The 21528-nt window shown below is 42.7% G+C and overlaps 1 protein-coding gene across 1 annotated transcript in view; it reads left to right on the forward strand.

Annotated features, from left to right (window-relative positions):
- Positions 1–19842, forward strand: part of WASF3 (WASP family member 3) — a 203307-nt gene extending 183465 nt beyond the window's left edge. The window contains exon 10 of the mRNA XM_078657113.1: positions 15974–19842. Coding sequence (XP_078513239.1) covers positions 15974–16131 — 158 coding nt within the window. The 3' untranslated portion in view covers positions 16132–19842. The remainder of the gene's footprint in view (positions 1–15973) is intronic.
- The last annotated feature ends 1686 nt before the right edge of the window (positions 19843–21528 follow it).

A 21528-nucleotide genomic window follows, 5' to 3' on the forward strand; every position in this document is an offset into this window, starting at 1 on the left:
CTGCACCGGGTGAGCCAGCTTTCCTCTCTGCCCACCCCACCTCACAGAGCTTGGTGGTCCAAGCCTCTACTTTCCATGGCATGTTTCCTTCCACACCTCCGGACAGGGGATCCAAAAGGCTGGACAGAAGATCTTTTCTTCCACTAGCCTGCCTTTTCGGTCAATAAACACTACATGCCTCTTGGGCCATTATTCCCATTTGCTCTGGGATATGGTCGCGCAGGTTCTACCTAGTTTCTCATAGGAAGACCGGGCTTTGCTCTCCCAAGCTGTTGCTGACGGGAGGGATGCAGCAAAGTTTTCCATAAGATGTGGCTTAGACACAACAGACTCTCTGGGCAGTGCGATTCCCTCAACAGTGGCCATTGGGTGTCATGTCTTGCGGGGGACGTCTGGCTTTTCAGGGGATGTCCAAACACACCTCATGGACATGCCATTTGATTGTTCTCTTCGGAGACAATAGGGATGTAGCGCGAGAGTGAATCAAAGACTCGAGGGCTATGGCCAAGTCCTTGGGCCTCGCTGTGTCATCCTGGCATGTGTCCGCCTTTCGTGGCTATGGTAGGGGCATCCAACTGCGCCAACCCTACCTAAGCCAGAGGACCCTGCAAGTTAAGCTGCCTCTGTGGGCCGTGGATGTGGTTCACCCCAACCTCGTGGGTCAGGATGGAAGAAGTCTGGTCAAGCCACAACCCCCTCCCCCACCACAAAACCTTCCTAGTCCGATCCTCCCAGCTCACTGGTGCCCATTTGGTGTCATGATATGCCATCCCCTCCACCACTGGCGAGATATCACCTTGGACAGGTGGGTGTTGCAAATAGTCCATCGCGGCTACTCTCTCTCCTTTGAGACTACCCCTCCCTCCATTACGATCAGCTGATGGAGGATCACTTTGCACTACTCCGTGAGGGAGTCAAGACTTTCTTGGCCAAGGGAGCTATAGAAAGGGTTCCCGGGCCAGAACTAGGACATGGTTGCTATTCCTGCTATCTTCTGGTTCCAATCCTTGACCTCAGAGCCTTGAACTACTTCCTCAAAAAGGAGTAGTTCAAGATGCTCACCCTTGCTCAGGTCCTATCTGCCCTCGACCCGGGAGTCTGGATGCTAGCGTTGAACTTGCAGGACAACTATTTCTGTATTCCCGTCCTGCCTGCCCATCGCCGCTACTTGCGGTTTACGGTGGGCCACAAGCACTTTCAGTTTACTGTCCTCCCTTCTGGAGGTGGTCGCAGCCTATCTGTGGGGATCAGGGGTTCCAGTCTTCCCCTATCTCGACGACTGGTTGTTGAAGGCAGGCTCATCCCAAGCAGTCGCCTGCAACCTCCAGAGTATGGTGAAACTCCTGCACTCGGTGGGGTTCACTATCAACGTGCAGAAGTCACACCTGACTCCCTCTCAGATGTTCTCCTTCATCGAAGCAGTTCTGGACATGGTGCAGTTTTGGGCTTATCCTCCCAACTGGCTAGTCCAGGATATTCAGGCTGTCATACAGATGTTTCAGCTTCTATCCTGGATTTCGGTGAGAATGACTCTGAGACTGTTGTGCTGCATGGCCTCCTGCATCCTGCTTGTGAATCATGCCAGATGGCACATGCGGGCTCTGCAGTTGGCCCTGAAGTTCCAATGGGCGCAGCATTGGGGAAATCTCAGCGACCTGGTTCAGATATTGGAGGCCACTGCGAACGACCTCAGTGGTGGTTGTCAAATCACGAATGGTGCCAGGGGCAGACCCCTTTCTCTTCCCCACCCAGATCTCATAGATCTGGTGACACACATCGCTTCTGGGTTGGGGCGGCCATTTGTGGAGAAGTGTGGCTCAATGGTTAGAGCGGCAGACCCTGATGCAGAGGTCTAGCCTTGGACCAGGGTTCAATTCCCCGCCTCGGCGGGTCTAAGCTCAAAAATTCCACGGACCTGATAATTCTCGCCTTGGTGCCTATTCCAATCATGGAGTCCCACTCTGCAACTCTGGGAAATAGCTTGCTTAATCTACACAACGGCCCCCACAACGCTTAGGATGCCTGGCCTCCACCTTGGGGGTGCCCAGGAGTGGACACCTCACAGGGAAAGACAGGATGGGTTCCACAGCGGTATTCGTACAAGCGCCTTGAGACCCTTGCGGGTGAGTAGTGCGCTATACAAGTATCAATTTACATAATTTACATTTACATTTGGATGAGGTGGAGCTCAGAGGACTCTGGTCTCTGGCGGAAGTCGGGCTCTATATCAACCTGTTGGAGCTTTGTGCAATCCGATTGCCACTGAAAACCTTCTCACCATCCCTCTAGGAAGGCTGGTTAAAGTGTTCACAGACAACACTACCGCCATGTGGTACTGAAATAAGCAGGGCGTGGTGGGGTTGTGGACCCTTTGTCAAGAGGCCCCGCGTCTCTGGACTTGGCTGGAGCAACAGAGCATTTCCCTGGTGATTCAACATCTGGCAGGTTCCCTGAAGGCAGAGCAGATTAACTCAGCCTTCGGTGCCTGGCAGATCACGAGTGGCGTCAGCATCTGGAGGTGGCTCAAGGTCTCTCTCAACATAGTTTCCAAGGCATCTCTCACTCAGTGGCACTTTTCGTCTCGAGTGAAGCACAGGCCTTCAGTTAGCCTTTCCGGCAATACCACTCCAGTCCAGAGTGCTCAAGAAGATCAAGAGCTAATGGGCGCAGGTCATTCTTGTGGCTCTGGACTGGGCATGGAGAATGTGGTATCCAAAGCTGTTGCAAATGAGCATCGATCCTCCGATCAGGCTGACCCTTTGGGAGCATCTTTTGTTGAAGCAGCAGGGGAAGGTCCTCCACCCGAACGTGCCCACTCTCCGCCTCCTTGCGTTGAGATTGAGCGGCGACAGTTAACAGCTTTTTACCTTCCTCCTGAAGTCTGAGTTTTGGGTGGATAACTCTTTTTAGGGTGCTTTGGAGCTAAGAAGGGGCGCAGTGTACGGAAGAGGTGCCTTTCATGATGGGCCATTCTCTGCATAAAAATGTTACTGCTTGGCAAAGAAACAGCCTTCTGAAGTCCGTAGGGCCCATTCTACTAAGGCTAAAGCAGCCACCACGGCTCTCCAGTGGGGTGTTCTGATCGTTGACCTCTGCCAAGCGGCCACATGGGCATGTCTGAACACGTTCGCCAAGCATTACTGCCTGGACAACCAGGTCCACAGTGAGGGCCTTTTTAGGCATTCTGTCCTGCAGGACTTTTTGGTTTGAAGCTTTTCCGTAGTCCCACCTCCAGGGATGGTTTTGCTTTGGTATCTGTTCAAAGGTAAGGAATCTGCGGCAAGTTAGGTCTATCAGATGGACAGGTTACTTACCCTCGGGAACACCTTATCTGGTGGAGACATGATCTAGCCACAGATTCCTAACCGATCCACCCATCCTCCCCACACTGCGGATCAGTTTATAGTTTCAGGGCTCTTCCTTCGGGCCCTAGTTGTTTTTTAACACACAATGGTCAGTTACTTCATGGCGCTGCGCTTCTGCCGTAGAAAGTCCTGAAAAGTACTGACATCAGGGCGCCGGGGTGGCACCTGTATTGCTGACGCAAACATAATGGCGATGACGAACCCGATGCCTCCGATGTCACACCAAGTCGACCAATGCCACCTATTGGCGCGCACGGGTACTCCTATCAAAAATCTTCTGGAACCAGCTTGACGCCGGGAAGTACAAAGGTAAAGAATCTGCGGCTAGATCATGTCTCTACCAGATAAGGCGTTACTCCTTTTTAAGTTGTCTGTCATTTATAAATCACTGTGTGCATAACAAATGTCTTACACTCCTCTGTGTTAGGCCTAAGGCTGCTCGACCACACTACCACAAATGGAACACTTTGGGTTTACATTGAGCACTGTACCCTTCCGGGGAACTATCTGGTCTCTTTGCACAATATAACCCCTTGGTGGTATATCATATAAAGAACCAACTTCCTACAAAAGGGCACCTAATACAACTCATTAAAATAAAGGCAGTATGAAAAGAGTAACCCGAGATTGCTTATTACTTAAAAGGTTAGCCACAAAGGTCCAAAGAGGTTCATTGAGACAGATGAATAGGTAGTGCCCAAATTGGCTGAAGACCTACATTGACTTAGTGGTAGATTTTAAACCTAGTGAACTAACGGAATTTACACATTATCCCCAGATTTGTAGATTTAACAAGAGAAAGGCTTACAGTTCGCTGGTTAATCGTTAATAACTTGAAGAACTGCATGACTCCATTAGCACTCTAGAGTATACAGCTAAACAACATGGGCTTCTGGAGGCCACCCTAAAAATGGCTGGTGTGTTATGCACATAACGTGTGCTAAAGTCAACACCCCAGGGTTGCGGGAGGGTTAGTATTCTAGACATATGAAAATTTACAACATATCTGAAGATTAGAAAGGGCCCTGTCCAAAATAGGGTTATTAATATGGGATTGCGGCACCCCTACCAACTCAACAAATTCACTGTTGTTCAAAACGCAGTTCTGAGAGATTCTCTGCTGAACCCTTGGTAGCTATGGCACAAGCAGCAGTTGGTCCCCAGAGATGTGCATGCTAAAATCAAGCGGTGCCAACATTGTTAATGCAAATAACACAAAACAATAGAGCTCCCAAACCAATTTGGGGAAAAAATAGGAATTATTTTAGCTTCTTAGCCACTTTCCTACCTAACAATTTCAAAACAGGTTTTCCCTCGTAATGTGGCTAGGGCCTGACTTTCTAGAAGGGTGCTGGGATCAATAGGAAAATCCCTTCCTGGCATCTCTAAGTCAAAACAGATAGGTGTTATAGCTCGCCTTTCTTCTGCCAACTAGTCCTATCTACTCCCTGCAACCTAGTCAGCATTTAGCACCCATTTGGCTTGCCTGGCCCAGAGGCAGGCCATTTAGGTTGATGTGGCTGAGGTGATACTGTTACTGTGAAGGGTCCCAAACATGTTAAGCACTTTACAGCGGCTTTTGCAAAGGAGCCTGCATGGGCATGCCGCCTCTTTTGTGGGCTTGCTCCGGTTGCTGGCGAGGCCAGGTGCTGTCTGGCCTACCCACGGATACTGATTTAAGACTTCTTCATTCACTACAATGCAAGGCCTACCGTATTTTCATAAAATGACGGCCACTTCCAGATATAGCTGGGGCACAAAACCTACCTGATTCCCCCAACACCATATTGCCCATGAGTTTACGACCAAGGCTATAAGGATTTGAATTCCTTAATACTAAGACGTTTCTATTACAGCTAGTTCACCAGCTCATGACATAGCTCGCCTGTTGAAAGGTTGACCCTTGAAGGACTCTACCAATGCCTGAGCAACACCTCTGACTTCTGTCCTCCACTGACTGCTATTTCTGGTTGCATCCATGAAAACACTATTTGCACTCCAGATTACACGCCATCTACACTCTATTTTAAGATACTTCGAGTTACTGAAGAATCAACCGTCTCCTCACCCCTTTGTTGTATGATAAGGTTGCGGTTGGGACGATTACGAGATAACGTCAGAACTTAACCATTGAAGATCATAATCATCATGCGCCTCTACAATTCTCAAATGAACAGGGGCTTGAACTATTTTCAACCAAGTGACTTTCAGATATCCCAATTCCCCCACCCCCGCAAAGAAGGGGACATGGTCCTCACTAAGAAAGACCTCCTGTTTTCTCTTTGGGACTTCAAAAAAGAATTGCGCGAGGACTTGAAAGCTGACCTGACCTCCTCTATAGACACCCTCCGAGCTCAACGTACCTCAAAATTTGTATCTCTCCAGCAAGTTGTAGACTCTATTGGCGCTTGAGCTAGAAAACACTTGCCAAACTTTCACTCGAAGGGTAGAACCTGGAGAAAGCTCGATCAACCATCTAAATACGCATCTCCACACCACGATTTTGTAGTGCGGGGACCTTGAAAATCGCTCTAGACACAATAACATTAAGCTGAGGAGCCTGGAGTAGGGAGCAGAAGTCCCAGACCTGGCTGTGTTTGTGCGGGGCTATTCTCAGAACTGTTGGGTGAGGGGGGCCCTAAAGTCTAACTAGAGTGAGTCCACAGGGTAGGTCCGTTGATCTAGGGAGAGTGTAGGTGACCCAGACATTTCTTAGCAATATTACATTCTCTCAAAATAAAGGAAGACATCCTCCAAGCAGCAAGAAAATTGAATAAAGGGACTTTTCAGGGGCATTCTGCTTTTATTTTTCAACCCTGGCAAGTAGGCAACAGTTCAGGCCAATCACAAAGAAACTTTGCCGATGGACGTATCAATTTGGCCTGGCATTTTCCTACCATAAAACATCTCAACACTTCACTGATCTGCCTGAGGCGGCGGCCCTGCTTGGCGTGAAGATTTCAGATCCTGAGCACTCTACCGATAGGGTGGAAGACTCCTACACAAGACCCCCGTCGATATTGCAGCCGGACTCTAGCTTTCACAAAGCTACTCCAGGAGACTGGAGTAGAGGGGCGCCCTCAGCTGCAGCAGTCAACTTCGATCCATTATGGCAACCTTTTTAAGGACCTTTGACTCCCTTACTTGCCAATCATTGCTGATGTATGCAAATAGTTTTTACAGTAGGTCCCATAGTGGGGAAACATTTGCCTGGGATACAATGTGTTTGACTCCCATGGGTCAATGGGAGACGCTCATTGAGCCTTATATAGCTCACTAATGTTCCTGACTACTATTTTGTGCTTATTCATTAGCTACTTTTGTATAGGGGTTTCATGTGGTTTGTGAATTACATGCCCACACTCCTACAGTTATTCCAACTATTTTTCAACTGGTTTTCGATTGTGGGTAACAAAGTCCACATTTTGGTTTGTATTGTTTCTTATTTATTGTTCCATGCAGAAGACTTTTTATTATACACAGGAGGAGGAAGAGGGACAAGATTAGTTAGGAAACAATCAACAAGGGTTTGAGGGAGGACAGGAAGTGGGATCATTCCACCGACATACACACCTACCACAACAGTAGTATTGACCACATTAACTTGGATTGTCAAGGGCCTTAACTCCCTGGGTAAAAGACACAAGCTATGGAAAAACCTTACTGAATAGTGTTACTATATAGTTCAAGAGAATCATCTGAAGCACAGTGAAGAAACACGGCTTTGCCATAAGCATTACCCAACCATTTATCAATCTTCAGCACCCACTTAACACTGTGGAATAGCCCTTTCCGTTTCATTCCTCCCTCAATTTTTACCCTCTTAGTAGCAAAACAGACACAAAGAAGGGCAAATGTTGATGGTGAAGGGAACAATATCGGATAGACTATGTATGATTGTCTTGATTTACAACCATAATTCAGCTCAGGTCACTTTTCTCCAGTTATTTTGAACGCTTTTGGGGGGGTATGCTGAGGGAGGTTGTATACTCTTGGGGGATTTCACTGTCATCCGGGACCCACAGATGGATATTACACATCCACACAGCGCATGCACAGGCAGCTTCACAAAAGGTTTGTAACATTACCCTGCGATCGATTGGTCTGGTGGATGCGTGGTGAACGACTCACCCCAATACTAAGGAGTACACCTTCTTATCACATTCCCATTGCTCCTAATCACAACTAGACTATGTGTGTGTCAGCCAATCTTTAACACAGGTTATTATAACAGTGGACTTCCACCTTATTGCGTTGTCTGACCATGCCTCAGTTGAGTTGACCCTAGGGCGGGGACCCCCACTCTAAAACTCTGTCGCTGGTTCTTTCCTGAGTCCCTTACTAGAGATTGTCTCTTTAGTGACGAGATACACAACACTATTTGAGAATACTTTCAACTAAATAAACCCCAAGATACCAATTTTTCCAATACCAGGGACACTTTTAAGCTGCCATCAGAGGGAAATGCACCCCCCTTTCTTCTGCCCTGACTAAAACGAAAACTCAGGATAGATTGGCTCTCAAAGCATAACTTCGTTCTGCAGAAAAGTGACATAAAGAAACACCAACACTTACATTACAGAGGAATATCACTGCCCTAAGGGGTAAGCTAAACGCTATCAATACTAATAGAGGCGAGTTCACTCTATTGCAACTTAATCATCTAACATATTATAAGGGAAATGAGGTAGCACGCCAGCTGCGGGTAAAGCATGAAAAATAATATATTAATCAAATTTGGAGAGGGTAATCCGCTCAGCAAGACTGCTTGGTGAGAATGGCTATACCCCAATCGTCGGCGACCCAAAATGAAGAGTTGAGCAACCAATAGACAAGGAGGAGGTCCGATTGGCAGTAGCCAATCTCAAATCGCGGAAGTCCCCCTGGACTTAGTGCGGAGTTCACACCATACTATACACTTCTATTTAACCACACAGTAATTAACAAGGAGGTCACTCCCTCAATGAGTGAAGCACTAATTTCTGTATTCTCTAAACCCGGAAAGGACCCTCAGTATTGCGCTTCCTACAAGCCTATATCCTTACTTAATTTGGATGCAAAACTCTATACTAAGATTTTGACCACCTGATTAGAAAAGATCCTTCTTGAACTGATTCACCCAGACCGATCGGGCCTCATTCCAAGGCACTTAAGCATGTCAACTTGAGACAGATAATCCACCTGTAGAAAAAGTCACTGAAAAACAAAATTCAGCTATCCTATTAGCGCTAGACGCTGAGAAAGCTTTCGACCGCGTGGACTGGTTCTTCCTTTTCCAAACCCTTCATAAGTTTGGCTTCCACGACAAATTAATTGGCATGATCCATTCTTGTTATGTAAATCCTCTTTCACAAGTGGTGGTTTTTTGTTTGTCATGGTGCTCGCCAGGGATGCCCACTTTCACCACTTTTATTTGTTCTCAGCATTCAACCCCTTGCAGTGACCATTCGAGCTATAACAGATTCAGGGCATTCCTTTTGGATCTGTAGAACACAAGATCTCTCTATTTGCAGATCATATGCTGCTCTCCCTCACTGCCCCCTTCACCTCCTTAAATGTTCTACAAAGAGAATTAGCTATCTATTAGAAGGTGGTGGGATACCGCATGAACTTACATAAAACCGTTCTTTTAAACCAGACTCTTCCCGGCACACGTTATGGAGCAACTGCTTTTTACGACCCCTTTTCAAATGGAAAAAAAATAACTGATTTAGGACTCTAACTCACCCCCAAGATCTCGACCTTTAGTGAGCTAATTTTCTCCCTTTACTTCGTCAAATTAAACTAGATCTCAAACATTGGGCCCCCAAGTACCTTTCATGGTTAGGGCATATCAATGCTATTAAAATGACAGTGCTGCCACACATTTTATACCTCTTCCAAGGCCCGCCCATAGAGGTGCCCGAGAATTCTTCATGGAGCTCCTTTCTTTGGTCCTGCGCTTCATCTGGCAAAATCGTAGAGCGCGACTCCACTACAAACTGCAACTGCCAAAGGAGACTGGAGGCCTCCCCCTGCCAGACTTTTGTTTGTACTTCAAAGCAGCACAGCTGTGGATTATAGTAGAATGGTCCCAAAGAGAATTGGATAAACATTGGCTCCATATGGATGGGGAATTGGTGGGTCGGTATATCTGGGATGTCCTTTGGAAGCCATGACCTCATCGTCCACTGAACGCTTACTGAGCACTCCAACACGAACGACCCTCAAAGTGTTGGACACAGTTGCCCGACTGCCTGGCTGGACTGCTTCTCCTTCCCCAGATACCACTATACACATCACTCCTGCCTTCTTCCCAGCCTCCACAACCGGGCCTTTTGATTCCTAGAGGGAAAGGGGATGTCTCGTCATCTCAGAGCTTTTTCATGGATGGGATATTCTCACTTTCGAACACTGTTGATGAGACTTTGGAATACCATTTCAAAAGATACCACTACACTCAATTGAAACAATGGGCTCTACAAACGGGGGCTTGGCAAGCAGCCACCAGAGAACTCTCGTTTGTGAGAAATTAGTATGGCAAGCAGGGGGAACCAAAGGTCTAATTTTGTCCCTTTACTCACACTTACTCAATGCTTCCCCATCGACCACACCACATCCAATTCTGGACGACGGTACTTGGCGTCCCCATATCTGAAAAACAATGGCAGAAAGTGTGTAGAGATATTCCCAGACACAGTCACTCCCTGGGACTTGGAGAGGCCCACTATTAGGACTTGTTCGATTGGTATCACTATCCCACTAAACTCAAAACCATATTTCCGAACACAACAGATCTCTGCTGGAGGGGTTGTTGCTTACTTGGTGACTTCCGGCACATTTAGTGGGACTGCCCGATCATACATCCATTCTGGGGGGAAATTTTAGATAAGTTAAAATGATACTGGGTTACCCCATTCCAGTTTCCAGCGGGTTTTGCACTACTGGGGTTAGGTGAGGATTCATTAAAATGCCAAACCTCAAGTAATCACGCCATTTTATGGCCAAGATGACCGCGGCGGTTGCCTGGAAGAAAACTACAGCACCCTATATTAGACAAGCTTTAACTATGGAAAGGATGGCAGATATACTGTTAGATTCTTACTAGAATTATGAATATAAAATGGGACTGCTGGTTTCTTTTCTTTACCTCCTTCAGTGCTCATGACGAGCCCAGCTCGTCATGAGTCACAGCGGAGCTGTGCTCATGACGAGCTGGGCTCGTCATGACGGCTGCGCGCCGCCCACGCGCAATTAATTCCCTGCCTGTGTGTGAGAATTCATCAGTGGGTGGGGTTGTGACGAGCCCAGCTCGTCATGAGCACAGCTCCACTGTGAGTCATGACGAGCTGGGCTCGTCACAAGCACTGTGGCGCAGCGGACCCCCCCCCCCCCCCCCGGCACCGTGGGGGAATTACCCCTGCAGCGAAGGGGTTAAGAAAGCCTCTGGCTCACTGCCTGTCCAACCCGCATGAGAGCTTTAAAGGTCTTTTAATTTTGATCCTCCAGACAGCTCGGAGAGCATTTTCAAAACGTCTTGGTCTTGTAACAACCCGCACAACCCAACCGATACCACTTTACCGGTCATATTAAATGAATCCCTTTTTACTTTGCCTTCCTGCATGGCTTATTGTTTGTTTGTTATGGGCACGGAGGGCGGGTTAGAGGGCACTCTACTTGTTTACCCACCTAACGAGCTGACACTGTCAAATTTACTTTTGTCTGGAATCTTTATTAAGCCATGTCATAAACAACTGTATCCATCATTAGCACTTTGTTGTCGTGTATAATGGCTTATTTTCAATGTATACCGTCATTATATGTGCTCAAAAAAAGTTTTTTAAAAGAGTTTGACAGAAAAAACAATATTTTCTCAGACATTGCCAAATGGTACGCCATTTCTCAAAGTCCGGGGATGATTACTAGTGTGATGTAAAAATGTCCTATGTACAGTTTGCTGTCTGAATCCTGCTACTGGTTTTACAGATCTAAGAAACTAATGGCAGTCTTATTGAAATTCATAGTGAATTTGGAGTCCAGATAAGATGAAGTGGGCCATTCATAGAAGACTTTTAAGGTCCCTACCAGTCTATCCCAAATCACAAAAACATCATTTTATCTCTCTCCTCCATTAAAAATTTTATGTGTCTAATATAGGTTATTAACATCTGCAAGTGCGAATTTTGGAATGGAATAAGGTCCATGGAATATGTTGATGGTACTCCACATCTAACTGAAAGTAATTTATTTTGCAACTCTAAGGAGTAATTTCAGGAACTTTTATTGTACCATTTCTGATTGCTGCTCAAGCGCCTGTGTTATAACCTGGATACCATCTTTGTGGGATCTATTGTGGCATAAAGTCTCAATGTTTAACCATACTGAACATTCCAGCTTCATGTCAAATTGCATGCTTTCAGTTTTGTTTATGATGAAGTCCCCACTATGTCCAATGTAGGTGAGGGTTGAAATAGCAATGTCCTCAAGGAAAAAATAGATGGATTGCAAAACACAACAAGCGAACACAATAGGTCTACTTGGTGGTTATTTTTTTATTTTAAATCTCAGAAAAAGAGTATAGTACAGTTGTGCTGTGATCTTTATGGATGTTATTCAAACACAGGAATCCATTATTGTTAAGAATTCCATTTTATTTTGGCTGACTACTAAGTTTCCAGTGCTCTTTCTTCATATTTTGTAAGTGATTATTAGCAGGTTTGCGTTAGGTCTAGTTGGATAGTTGTCTCAATATTTCTGTGTTGTATTATCTATGTCCTGTATCAGTATTTCACCACTTTTTTCAAATGGCTTAATAATTGTTTGACTGTTATTTTTGAGGGCCTTAAGAGCTATGCTTTCATCTTTGCTGATGTTCCAAGAGTCTAATTAATGTCCTACTTTCTGTGTGGAAATCCCTATAATGATACATTTTTCAAAGAGGGGAATTAGGCCTGTAGATTGGTTACTGTTGATAATGGAGCTGGCTGCAAAGTCTGTCCTAGGGATGTTTTCTGAAAAAAAATAACATTTCTTTCTCTAAATTAAAGAAATCTGTCTTTTCAGTTGGTATGAAAGATAGACCTTTACTTAGAAGATCTATTTCAGCAGATGAGAGAGTATGTTTGACAAATTAAAGATGGGAATCATGCTATCTGAGAGTTTCATTGCTGCAGTGGCCAACATTGGTAAAACGTGATCTTTCTCCCCTGCTTGAACGTACTGGTGTTGAGATCTCCATTTTTCCCATATACCCAGCTGGGTTCTTTCCAAAAATCGTGACTGGGGTACGTAGTCCAGGTGTCAGACTTTGACAACTGGCAGAGTTGTCTTCTGTTTGGGGCTTCCCCAGTTCTAAGTGGTGTTTGATTGCTGGTTGTACTGATTGGTATGATAATTACATTCCTCAAGGAAGTAGGGATAAGTACACTCCTTGCTGTAGGTTTTAATATATTTCTGTACTTTGTTCTTGTTGGAATTAATTCTCTTAAACTTAGCAATGCAGTTTTCAATTTTTTTCAGAATAAATTTAGTAACAAAAAACAGATTCCAGAATCTGTTTTTCTAGATTACCCAATTTCCTGCAGTTTCTTTTTCCTGTGTTCGAAAGCCATATTAATGCTTGTAAACATCCAGTGATGTGCACTAGTTGTAGAAATGCGACTAAACCGGTCTCTCAATTTTGGGTCATTTGTAATAATCCACTTGCACATTGCAAACCTAGCCTAGCAGTTGAATCCAATCTTTTAGATATTCAATCATCATTTTCACATGCAAATCCATTCAGCATAGTTTCTTTTTGTATTTTTCAAAATGATCTAACTACAGGTGTGATTCGTTATTCGTGTGAGAAATAGGGTGGCTTACAGATATGAGGGGCCAATACTTATTTTGGCTCTATATTCTCTAGGAGTATAATTCAGCTTCTTTCTACTCCTAATGCTAATTTATGAACTAATCAATAACCCTTGAGCAATAAAGGCATCACAATATCAATCAGTAAATATTTCGCAGTTAACAAAATTACATATTACTATTAAGTAAAGTGAGCAACTAAAATTGAATCCATCAGAAGCCTTCAGTAAATATACCCAGCCTAATTCTACTCAGCTATACACCAGTCATTTTTTACCCTTTTCTTTTTTATGTCTCTACAATGATTTCTTTCAGCATAATGTCTCTAAATAACTTTCTTTATTCTTTTTTTTTTTTTAATAAAAAACAAATGTGATAAGTTTCTCCACTCCCCAGTCCTGATGATATGGTTATTGTTTAGCAGGGACAAAACATCGTTGACATAAACGTTGGGATCAATAATCATCTAATGAATACTAAAAATTATAATACATCAAACATGTTAGACTGGAATAATCTATTGATCCAATATTTTATTTTTATACACAGTTGCCACTCATCACTCATTTTGTGATCACATGAGCTCTGAGCAAATTTTTGATAAAAAAATGTACATAACCTTTTTTTAGAAACCACATTGAGTAATGCCTTAGCCTTTTCATTTGAAGCAGTTTAGTTTTTCTCCTGGGTGTCATTACTTATTAACCCATGAATGCTTTTCTTTTTCTGTGTAAGTAATAACTGCACAAACCACTGTTTGTATTAGGTGTTTTCCAGGCCAGACAAGCAGGTTGTACAGGCATCTTGGCAAAACCAATGTATTTAATTTATCTTTTTCACATTACTCCTAGTTCCTGTTTGCCCTTGCTTTTCACCCACTGTGTGTTAGATTATTCTGCTATTCCAGTCTAGTGTTTGAGAACTAAAATTCATAATGGGATCTGTTCACAATCATTGGTATTTTCATAGAAGTCATAAACAACTTTCCCATCTCTGGTAAATCCAGAAAAATAGATGTGCAGATAGTTAAGATCCTTTCTCATTGGGTTGCTCCAACATTGGCATGGGTTAGTGATCATTGCAATAACGCGGTAGAGTCAGATTCTTTTATGATTAGGTTTTAATTGGTTTGTGCTTCCTTGTTTTAAAATAAAGGCTTAAAGAGCAGTAAGTTGTTATGGAAGCAAGTTATTATACAAAAAACATTTCTCTAAGTAAACATTCATGTCTCCTTTGAAGTGTTTGCCAATGCTTCTTTATTCAGCAGGCCAGATGCAACATAATTGGTCACACGTGGGCTTAATAAAGTAGCTTCTATTTGTTTGCACAAGTCCTGTTGTAGTCTTTATTTTGGTCCTGTCTGTGGTTTACCTCACACTTAACCTTTACATTTGGACTTCTGGAGTCCAGCATGCACATATTCACTGTTGACCAAATTATCTAATTTTTTGATTATGCATCAAATTAGATATTCATAACTGTCCTTGATGCTCCACTTAGATGCACCAAGTCTAATAAATAGTGCATTACCGGAAATGTTTAATCTTCAATGTAGTGCTACAATAATGATTGTAAGGGAAGAATCCTGCCAAAATTACTGGAGCAGATGAGCTTGATCCTGAGTAGCGTCAATGGGGGATATCACCTTCTGAGCGGAAGCGACACACAAAGTGACCCTAATCTCCTAGAGAAACTGTAGAATGTATATTCCATATTCTACAAAAAATAATTACTTCACTGGACCTTCGAGTTTGAGTGATAATGTAATGAATAGCGTAGAATTCCATGACTTTGTGTCCATCATATGTCACGTGTCCTACAGCTCGATGCCATTAAGAACCCATGTTACAAACACTGAGGTGTTGGATCCATACCAGATTTTGAATATGTCAATATCCAATAAATTTGAATACAGATAATTTTAATGGACAGTATTTCCATACCCATGAAAAGTTTGCCTGAATCTGCCCTCCTGAACCTACATTGAACCCCTGTGCATTCAAGCCTTTGGTCTTTTGAGCCTTGCAACTGTTCAGTAAATGACTGGTGAGGAACACATCATCATTGTATTCTTAAAATAAGAATACCAATTATATTCAAACTCAAAACCCCAGTGAAGCTCCACTATGATACCTATCCCACAAGATAAAATACTTTTCTCAAAATACAAAATAGAAATGTATTTCTTTCTTTTCCTCAACCTCTGGGTCATAGGCTTGCTGATCATACAAAGGAAATAGTGTGCCCAAAGCATGGTTTGAAGACATGGCGCTGCGGCCATCCGTGTTCTGCCCAGGTTGCTATCTCATGATATTAAATGCTTTAATTCCAAACTAATGCAGTGTTTGCTCATCTTGAGTCCTTTCCATTATCTGTTCCTCACTCTTTGACAGGCGGCTGCTGCAATAAGCACCAACATTCTGAACTGGGTAAATACATAGCCCTACATGTTTCTTATTTACTGTTTCTTATTGGAAACTTGAAGACAAAGTGCTATAGTGCATCTCGAGGGGAAGAAAATATTTTTTTTAAGAATACTTTAGAAATATTTTCTCATGTGACTCCTTTGTTTTTATTACAACAACACGAGAGTACCTTTGTTTTTGTCTATGTCAAGCCTTAACCTATTACTTATGACTATATTTGTCCTATTTTTCTTTGTTTGTTGTTGTGACATGACATTTTTTAATTGTCTCTGCACTCGGCCATTGGTAAACCATCAAAATTGAGCTAGTACAATACCCCACCTTATCTCTTTTTTCTTTTTATACCCACAGGCATTCAATTGAAAAAGGTACAAGAACAGCGTGAACAAGAAGCTAAAAGGGAACCAGTAGGAAATGATGTGGCCACCATCCTTTCCAGGCGCATTGCCGTAGAGTACAGCGATTCCGATGACGAATCCGAGCTAGAAGAAAACGACTGGTCAGACTGAGGCCGGAGCATGCCTCCATAGTGAAATGTGTCAGGCACATTCAGTTTATTTAATATTGGAGAACAGACTTCAGAGTGGTTAACCATGAAGAAAAGCAGTAGCAATGCACTGTCTTCACTAATGAGTTGGAATTATGAGTAGGTAGTTAGGACCTTTTCTAAGGATGCAGTCGTTGTTTTAACCCGATCTAACATGTTTTACAATACTTGCTGTATACTTAAGTGCCACTAAAGTTATAATAGCAGACCAGCACTGCACTGAAAGGTAGGGTTCTAGTGTTTGCATTGTAATAACAAAACCAATTTTCTTCAACTACCGATGCACATATTGCTGCTTCTTGATGTAACACGACCTTCCAACCATTAACCAGATAACTTTTGTTGCTGAAGGAGATGATCGATGCACTGCACAGAGACCAAAGGGAAGGCATCTGCTTTAGCACCGCATACTCCAGAGTGATGCACTTTCGTGCAGATATTTCAACTAGGTGAATTGGTACTTCACGACTGTGAAAACGAAAAGTGGGGGAAGACCACCTGAGCTATTTATTTATTTATTTGGGATGAAGTACACAGATTCAGTCCTGTTTTTCCAGAAGTACAAAACGTTTGATCCTTTGCTTTTCTCAAACCTGGTGCAACATATGTCCTACGTTGTTGACCAAAAATCAAGATTATGGGCCAGTTCTGGCCATGCTGACTAAACACCATCCTGCGAAAGGTTGATATGTTGCAGATGTTTTCCAAATCATTTTTCTAATTGAAGTTGTTGTTTGGTTCCGGTCAGGTACTGAACTCAAGCTCCTGTTTGCATTCCAGCATATTAACATTACGGTATTTTTTAAATAATAATATTTTGCAATGCACACTACTCTGTGGTCTTAATAATGCCCATTTCTGCTGTCTGTTATCAGGTTATGTTCTGCTTTATGAACTTTGTAAGGAGGGAGACGAGTAATGTCAGAGCATGATGAGCATATAGGTCTAATATTGTGGCTCTGCAGTAAATCTGCATTTTTCATTCATCCATGTTTGTCACTGCCATAGTTTGGCCTGTTCAGCAATATTGTTCTCTTTATAAAACGTTAATAATAAAATAGAAATGGTACCCCAAAAAATGTAAGCTAGCCAGTACAAGGAGAATGTGCATATAGCTGGAACAACACATGCGGCCTTGTGTTAAGTGAAATAATACTTTTATTTCTGCTTGAAATTTGCAAACTGAGCCTTCTGTTTGGAATTGCAAAGCATGCAGTCCTTTGGTGGAACATACATGCTAGACTGGATGTGTTGGTCTCAATTTACTACATTTTATTTCCATCAGCATTTTTTACAGCACACTTCCTTTTCACCATAATCTTAAATAATTGCCCTTCCAGTAATTGTAATGGGGGATATTGTGTAATCCTGCAGGTGTGCTTCTGTGGCTCTAAATTTAACGTGAAATGAAACCACTCTATTTATGTTAGCAATCTGATCTTCCTGTGCAATGTCTTTGTTAATGTCTGTACCTGCTGAACACATTGTCCCTTGCGCCTTCATCTCTTATTTTTTTTTATTTGGGTGTTGATGTCAAACAGTTCCAGTGTTCCGGTGGCTATAAGTGAAGTGAAAGCTCGTGTAAGTTGTAGTGCGATTCAGAGCAGAAATATGACTATGGCCACATGCATTCCACCAGAATCTGCAAACCAGGGTCATTGCACTAGTTATACCAGTTTTAACTGCGGAAAGTTAAGGTTCCTCTGCAATTAATGCATCTATCCGCAAGTTATACATTTTTGCATTCCATTCTGTAGTGAAACTCATATAGATTACTGCAGATACTCACGGGTAGTGTTCCTTTTATAGTGCTGTTTAGAAGACATTGAATATCGATTTTAAGTTATTTTTACATTTGACAGTTGGTACAGGGGTCTAAATCAGGCAGACAGTCCATGTAGCTAACATACTACTAGTTTGCATCAGTGGCATCGCATAAACATAAAAACTAAATCTAAAAAACCTTGTCATGTTTCGGGATCTCTCTTTAGCTTTGGATAGGCGCGTTGGGAGTTATAGATTTGTTGTCAAAACAAGTCAACATATTAAGCCATAACTTCACACAGGGGTTGTTCTTTGTCAGATTGATAGTTTTGGGTGAAGAATGGCACATGATTCCAATGCGGACCGAACTGCAACAATTTTCTATATGTGTTAAAGAACTGTTTGATAGAGATAGTTTTTTTTGGCCAAAGAACTCATTCCGGTCATCCTGTCCCTCTAAGATTTTCCATTTCAGTCTTCTTAGACGCCCATTCACAATTGTCTTTGGAAGGTAATAGAAGTTATTTATAAAGTTTATTTCAGAATTTAATGTTAATCAGTTGTTTGATCAGTAATTTTCACCAGTGATCACATTCCTCAAAATAGTATTTCTACTGCATAATTGTATGGACACCATTTCAGCTCTTCATGCAAAGGACTTCTTTGAGAAGCCAGAGGCCTTCATCATCTGTCGGTGTTCTGCTAAGGAGTGAACAGTTTCCAGAATGGGTGTCTCCATCACAGTTTTTTTTTTTTAAATCACAAATGTTACTTTCCGGTTCCACCTTAGAAGGAGGCATGTATTCGTAGTGTTTCTGAGGAACAAATTCTATGTGCCTGAAATTCTTTACTGAAAACTCTTTGAAGACAATCTAACTAGCTCGTAGTTTAATCTACGGAAGTGGTTTACGTTGGGGCTCCCTGCCTTCATTCTTAAATTGTTCTTCTAGTGCTTGCAGCATTTTGTCAGATGTTTTAAGGTGTGGCAGCCTGTTTTATCACCCTTCAGTGAGACGCCACGAGTGAACATCTTCACATGGCATTAGTGAGCCAGGCATGGCATTTGCAGTTACAGATGATGAGATCTCCCATTAGATGGTATGCACTTACATTTTAACATCCATCACTTTCTTTTTACACAATAGTCTTTTATTAATAGTGTTTTGGGGCGTTTTTCACTATAATCTAGGGACCCTTCATTCTTGAACCAGAGAGCATGCATTCCTACAGGTTGCTGCCCCAATACTTTCCAATTACCGGCCTGGAAGAAGCATTTTACTGTCTCCTTCTGTTGCAATAACTGTCTCATTATATTGAGTAAAGGCACAATTGTACTTCTTATTACTGTTCCTTTCTGGGGACTCTTACTTTCATGAACTTTTACCAGGCCCACACTCTCTAACAACCCTTTACACATCTGTAGATTATATATGCAGATGTGCGGAACCTAAGATGCTATTCATTACTGTGGGTGAGTGTGGGGAGGGAGTATGATCCATGAGCGACACTGCCTCGAGCAGCTTACAACACCTAACCACCAACAGTAAATACCATACTACATTCAGTTGATTTGCATGTATAGTTTGTACCGTGTTGCCTTTTTCATGTGTGGAAGTTCTAAACAAAGGTACAGCACAAGGTGTAACATCCGTGCAGTAAAATGGAATCACCTTAGCTAAGCTTTCTGGCCATGGCCCAAGTTGTTTTAGTCGGTCAACTGATTATAAAATTTAAATATTGGTAAAATATGCATTGTTTTCTCACATCAGTTAAGCTGTAAAGTGGCTGAATCTTTGCTCTGTAGTAGTAAATGTGTGAAAGTGCTTTTATCAGTACACTTTTTCCACTTGGCAGGTGTTAGTGGGCAAATTGTATTTTCATGGAATTGGCAAAAAATATATTTTTTGTCATGCTGGTGAACATAAAAGACCTCATATAGACATTGACATGAAGTAGGAAAGAATGAGTTGAAAGGGTGGGAGGATGAGAGACAGCACTTGTAAATGGCCAGTTTAAAAAGAATGAAACTAATCTAGTACCACGCCTCTTCAAGCAACATGTCCATTGTATTCAGCCGGACGTGGTCGAAGGTGTTGAATGCTGCTAATAAATCCAAAAGCAGAAGCGCTATGAAAACTCGCTTGTCTACTTACTGTCTGAAGTCATCCAGACTGTGTGGTCCACATGCTCCATACTCCTAACTGGTCGACCGTCTTCTTGGAAGCTGTTGTGAGTCCACACTAGAGTCTCACAGTTGTTAACTGCAGTCACGTATTTGAATAGTGTAGTTCAGCCATATCGTGTTACAGCTCACAATACATTTTCCACTTTGGAAGACCCATTTCTTGATGGTGCGGATTTGTGCAAGTCTCGCCTGCAGAGGCAGCTGCTACAGTATGGAATTAAAGGTTGAGTTGCGTAGAATGTAATCTAGCCTCTGCAACTGCAATTTTTCAATAGATCATGGCGCCCCTTTCTAGCAATATTTAGTTAAGGCCGACAATTTACAATGTGCACCCTACAAAATGAAGTGTCTTAAGCATCACAGATAAAGGTGCTATAGCCCATTACTGTTTTTTTTTATTGGACTCGGAAGGATCATGCCAGGATTCCAAACTAAGCATTGCAACCCTCTGGCAGGGTACTGCTTGTAAAAAAAAAAAAAGGATAAATCATTGTATGTAAGAAGCAGCTTCTCTCAGCTTAGAAACACACCATTTCCACTGCTACCCGCAAGTAGTTAACCCCAACATTTTCGGATTGGGATGGCAGATTTGCTTTCTACAGTACAATGTCAACTGCCTATATAAATAAGCTAATCAGCACCACGTGGTATGTCAAACCATCGTGTTTGACATTATTTTAATGAAAAGTGCAATTTCAGATCCCAACACTTTACGCACAATTTGTTTTGTGAAGAGTAAGATATTTGTTTGAAGATACCACAGATGCACCAACTACTAGCTTTCATTATGCAGAACCCGCTATTTCTGTGTCTGTGTTCTTTACTATTTTATGCTCATTCCAGAGTCTGGCTTCTACCTAGCTAATGAACTAATACCCTCAAAAAGTTGCCATTGTATTGTACTGACCCCTGTAAATTATAATTTCTCATGTGATACCGCCTGTGCTGGCACCTGCAGCTGTGCCTGCAGCACAAAGAACTGAACCAGTAATGCGAGGTTAGTAAGAAGTGTGAAAAGTAAGCATGATGGAATTTGCTCCAAAGATCTATTATTTCCTTCTCTTAGGTCCTCTTTCTCGTCAAGATCCTTCCTTTAAGAAGGCCTTACGAGGTAGTCAGGAAGTGTTATTATAAGTACTCTGTCCAATAAGCTATATGCTGGAGCAGGTTGCCCAGCAGATACTGTGGCTACTACAATTTGTAGCTTAACTGTAAGAGCATAATACATGGAGGTGTGTGTGCTTGGTGGAGTTTGGGGGCAATGAGAGCCACATATGTTGGTCTGGGACCTCACCAAGAATGGATCTTTTTTGGGAATTTGCAAAGAGATGAAATTAATTTAAATTTTTGAATTGAGATGAGAGAGTTTGCCTGCCCTAACTCCATCCTGGTGTAGAGTATTGTACACAG

This window comes from Lissotriton helveticus, chromosome 8 (assembly GCF_964261635.1).
Source record: "Lissotriton helveticus chromosome 8, aLisHel1.1, whole genome shotgun sequence".
Lineage (NCBI taxonomy): Eukaryota > Metazoa > Chordata > Amphibia > Caudata > Salamandridae > Lissotriton > Lissotriton helveticus.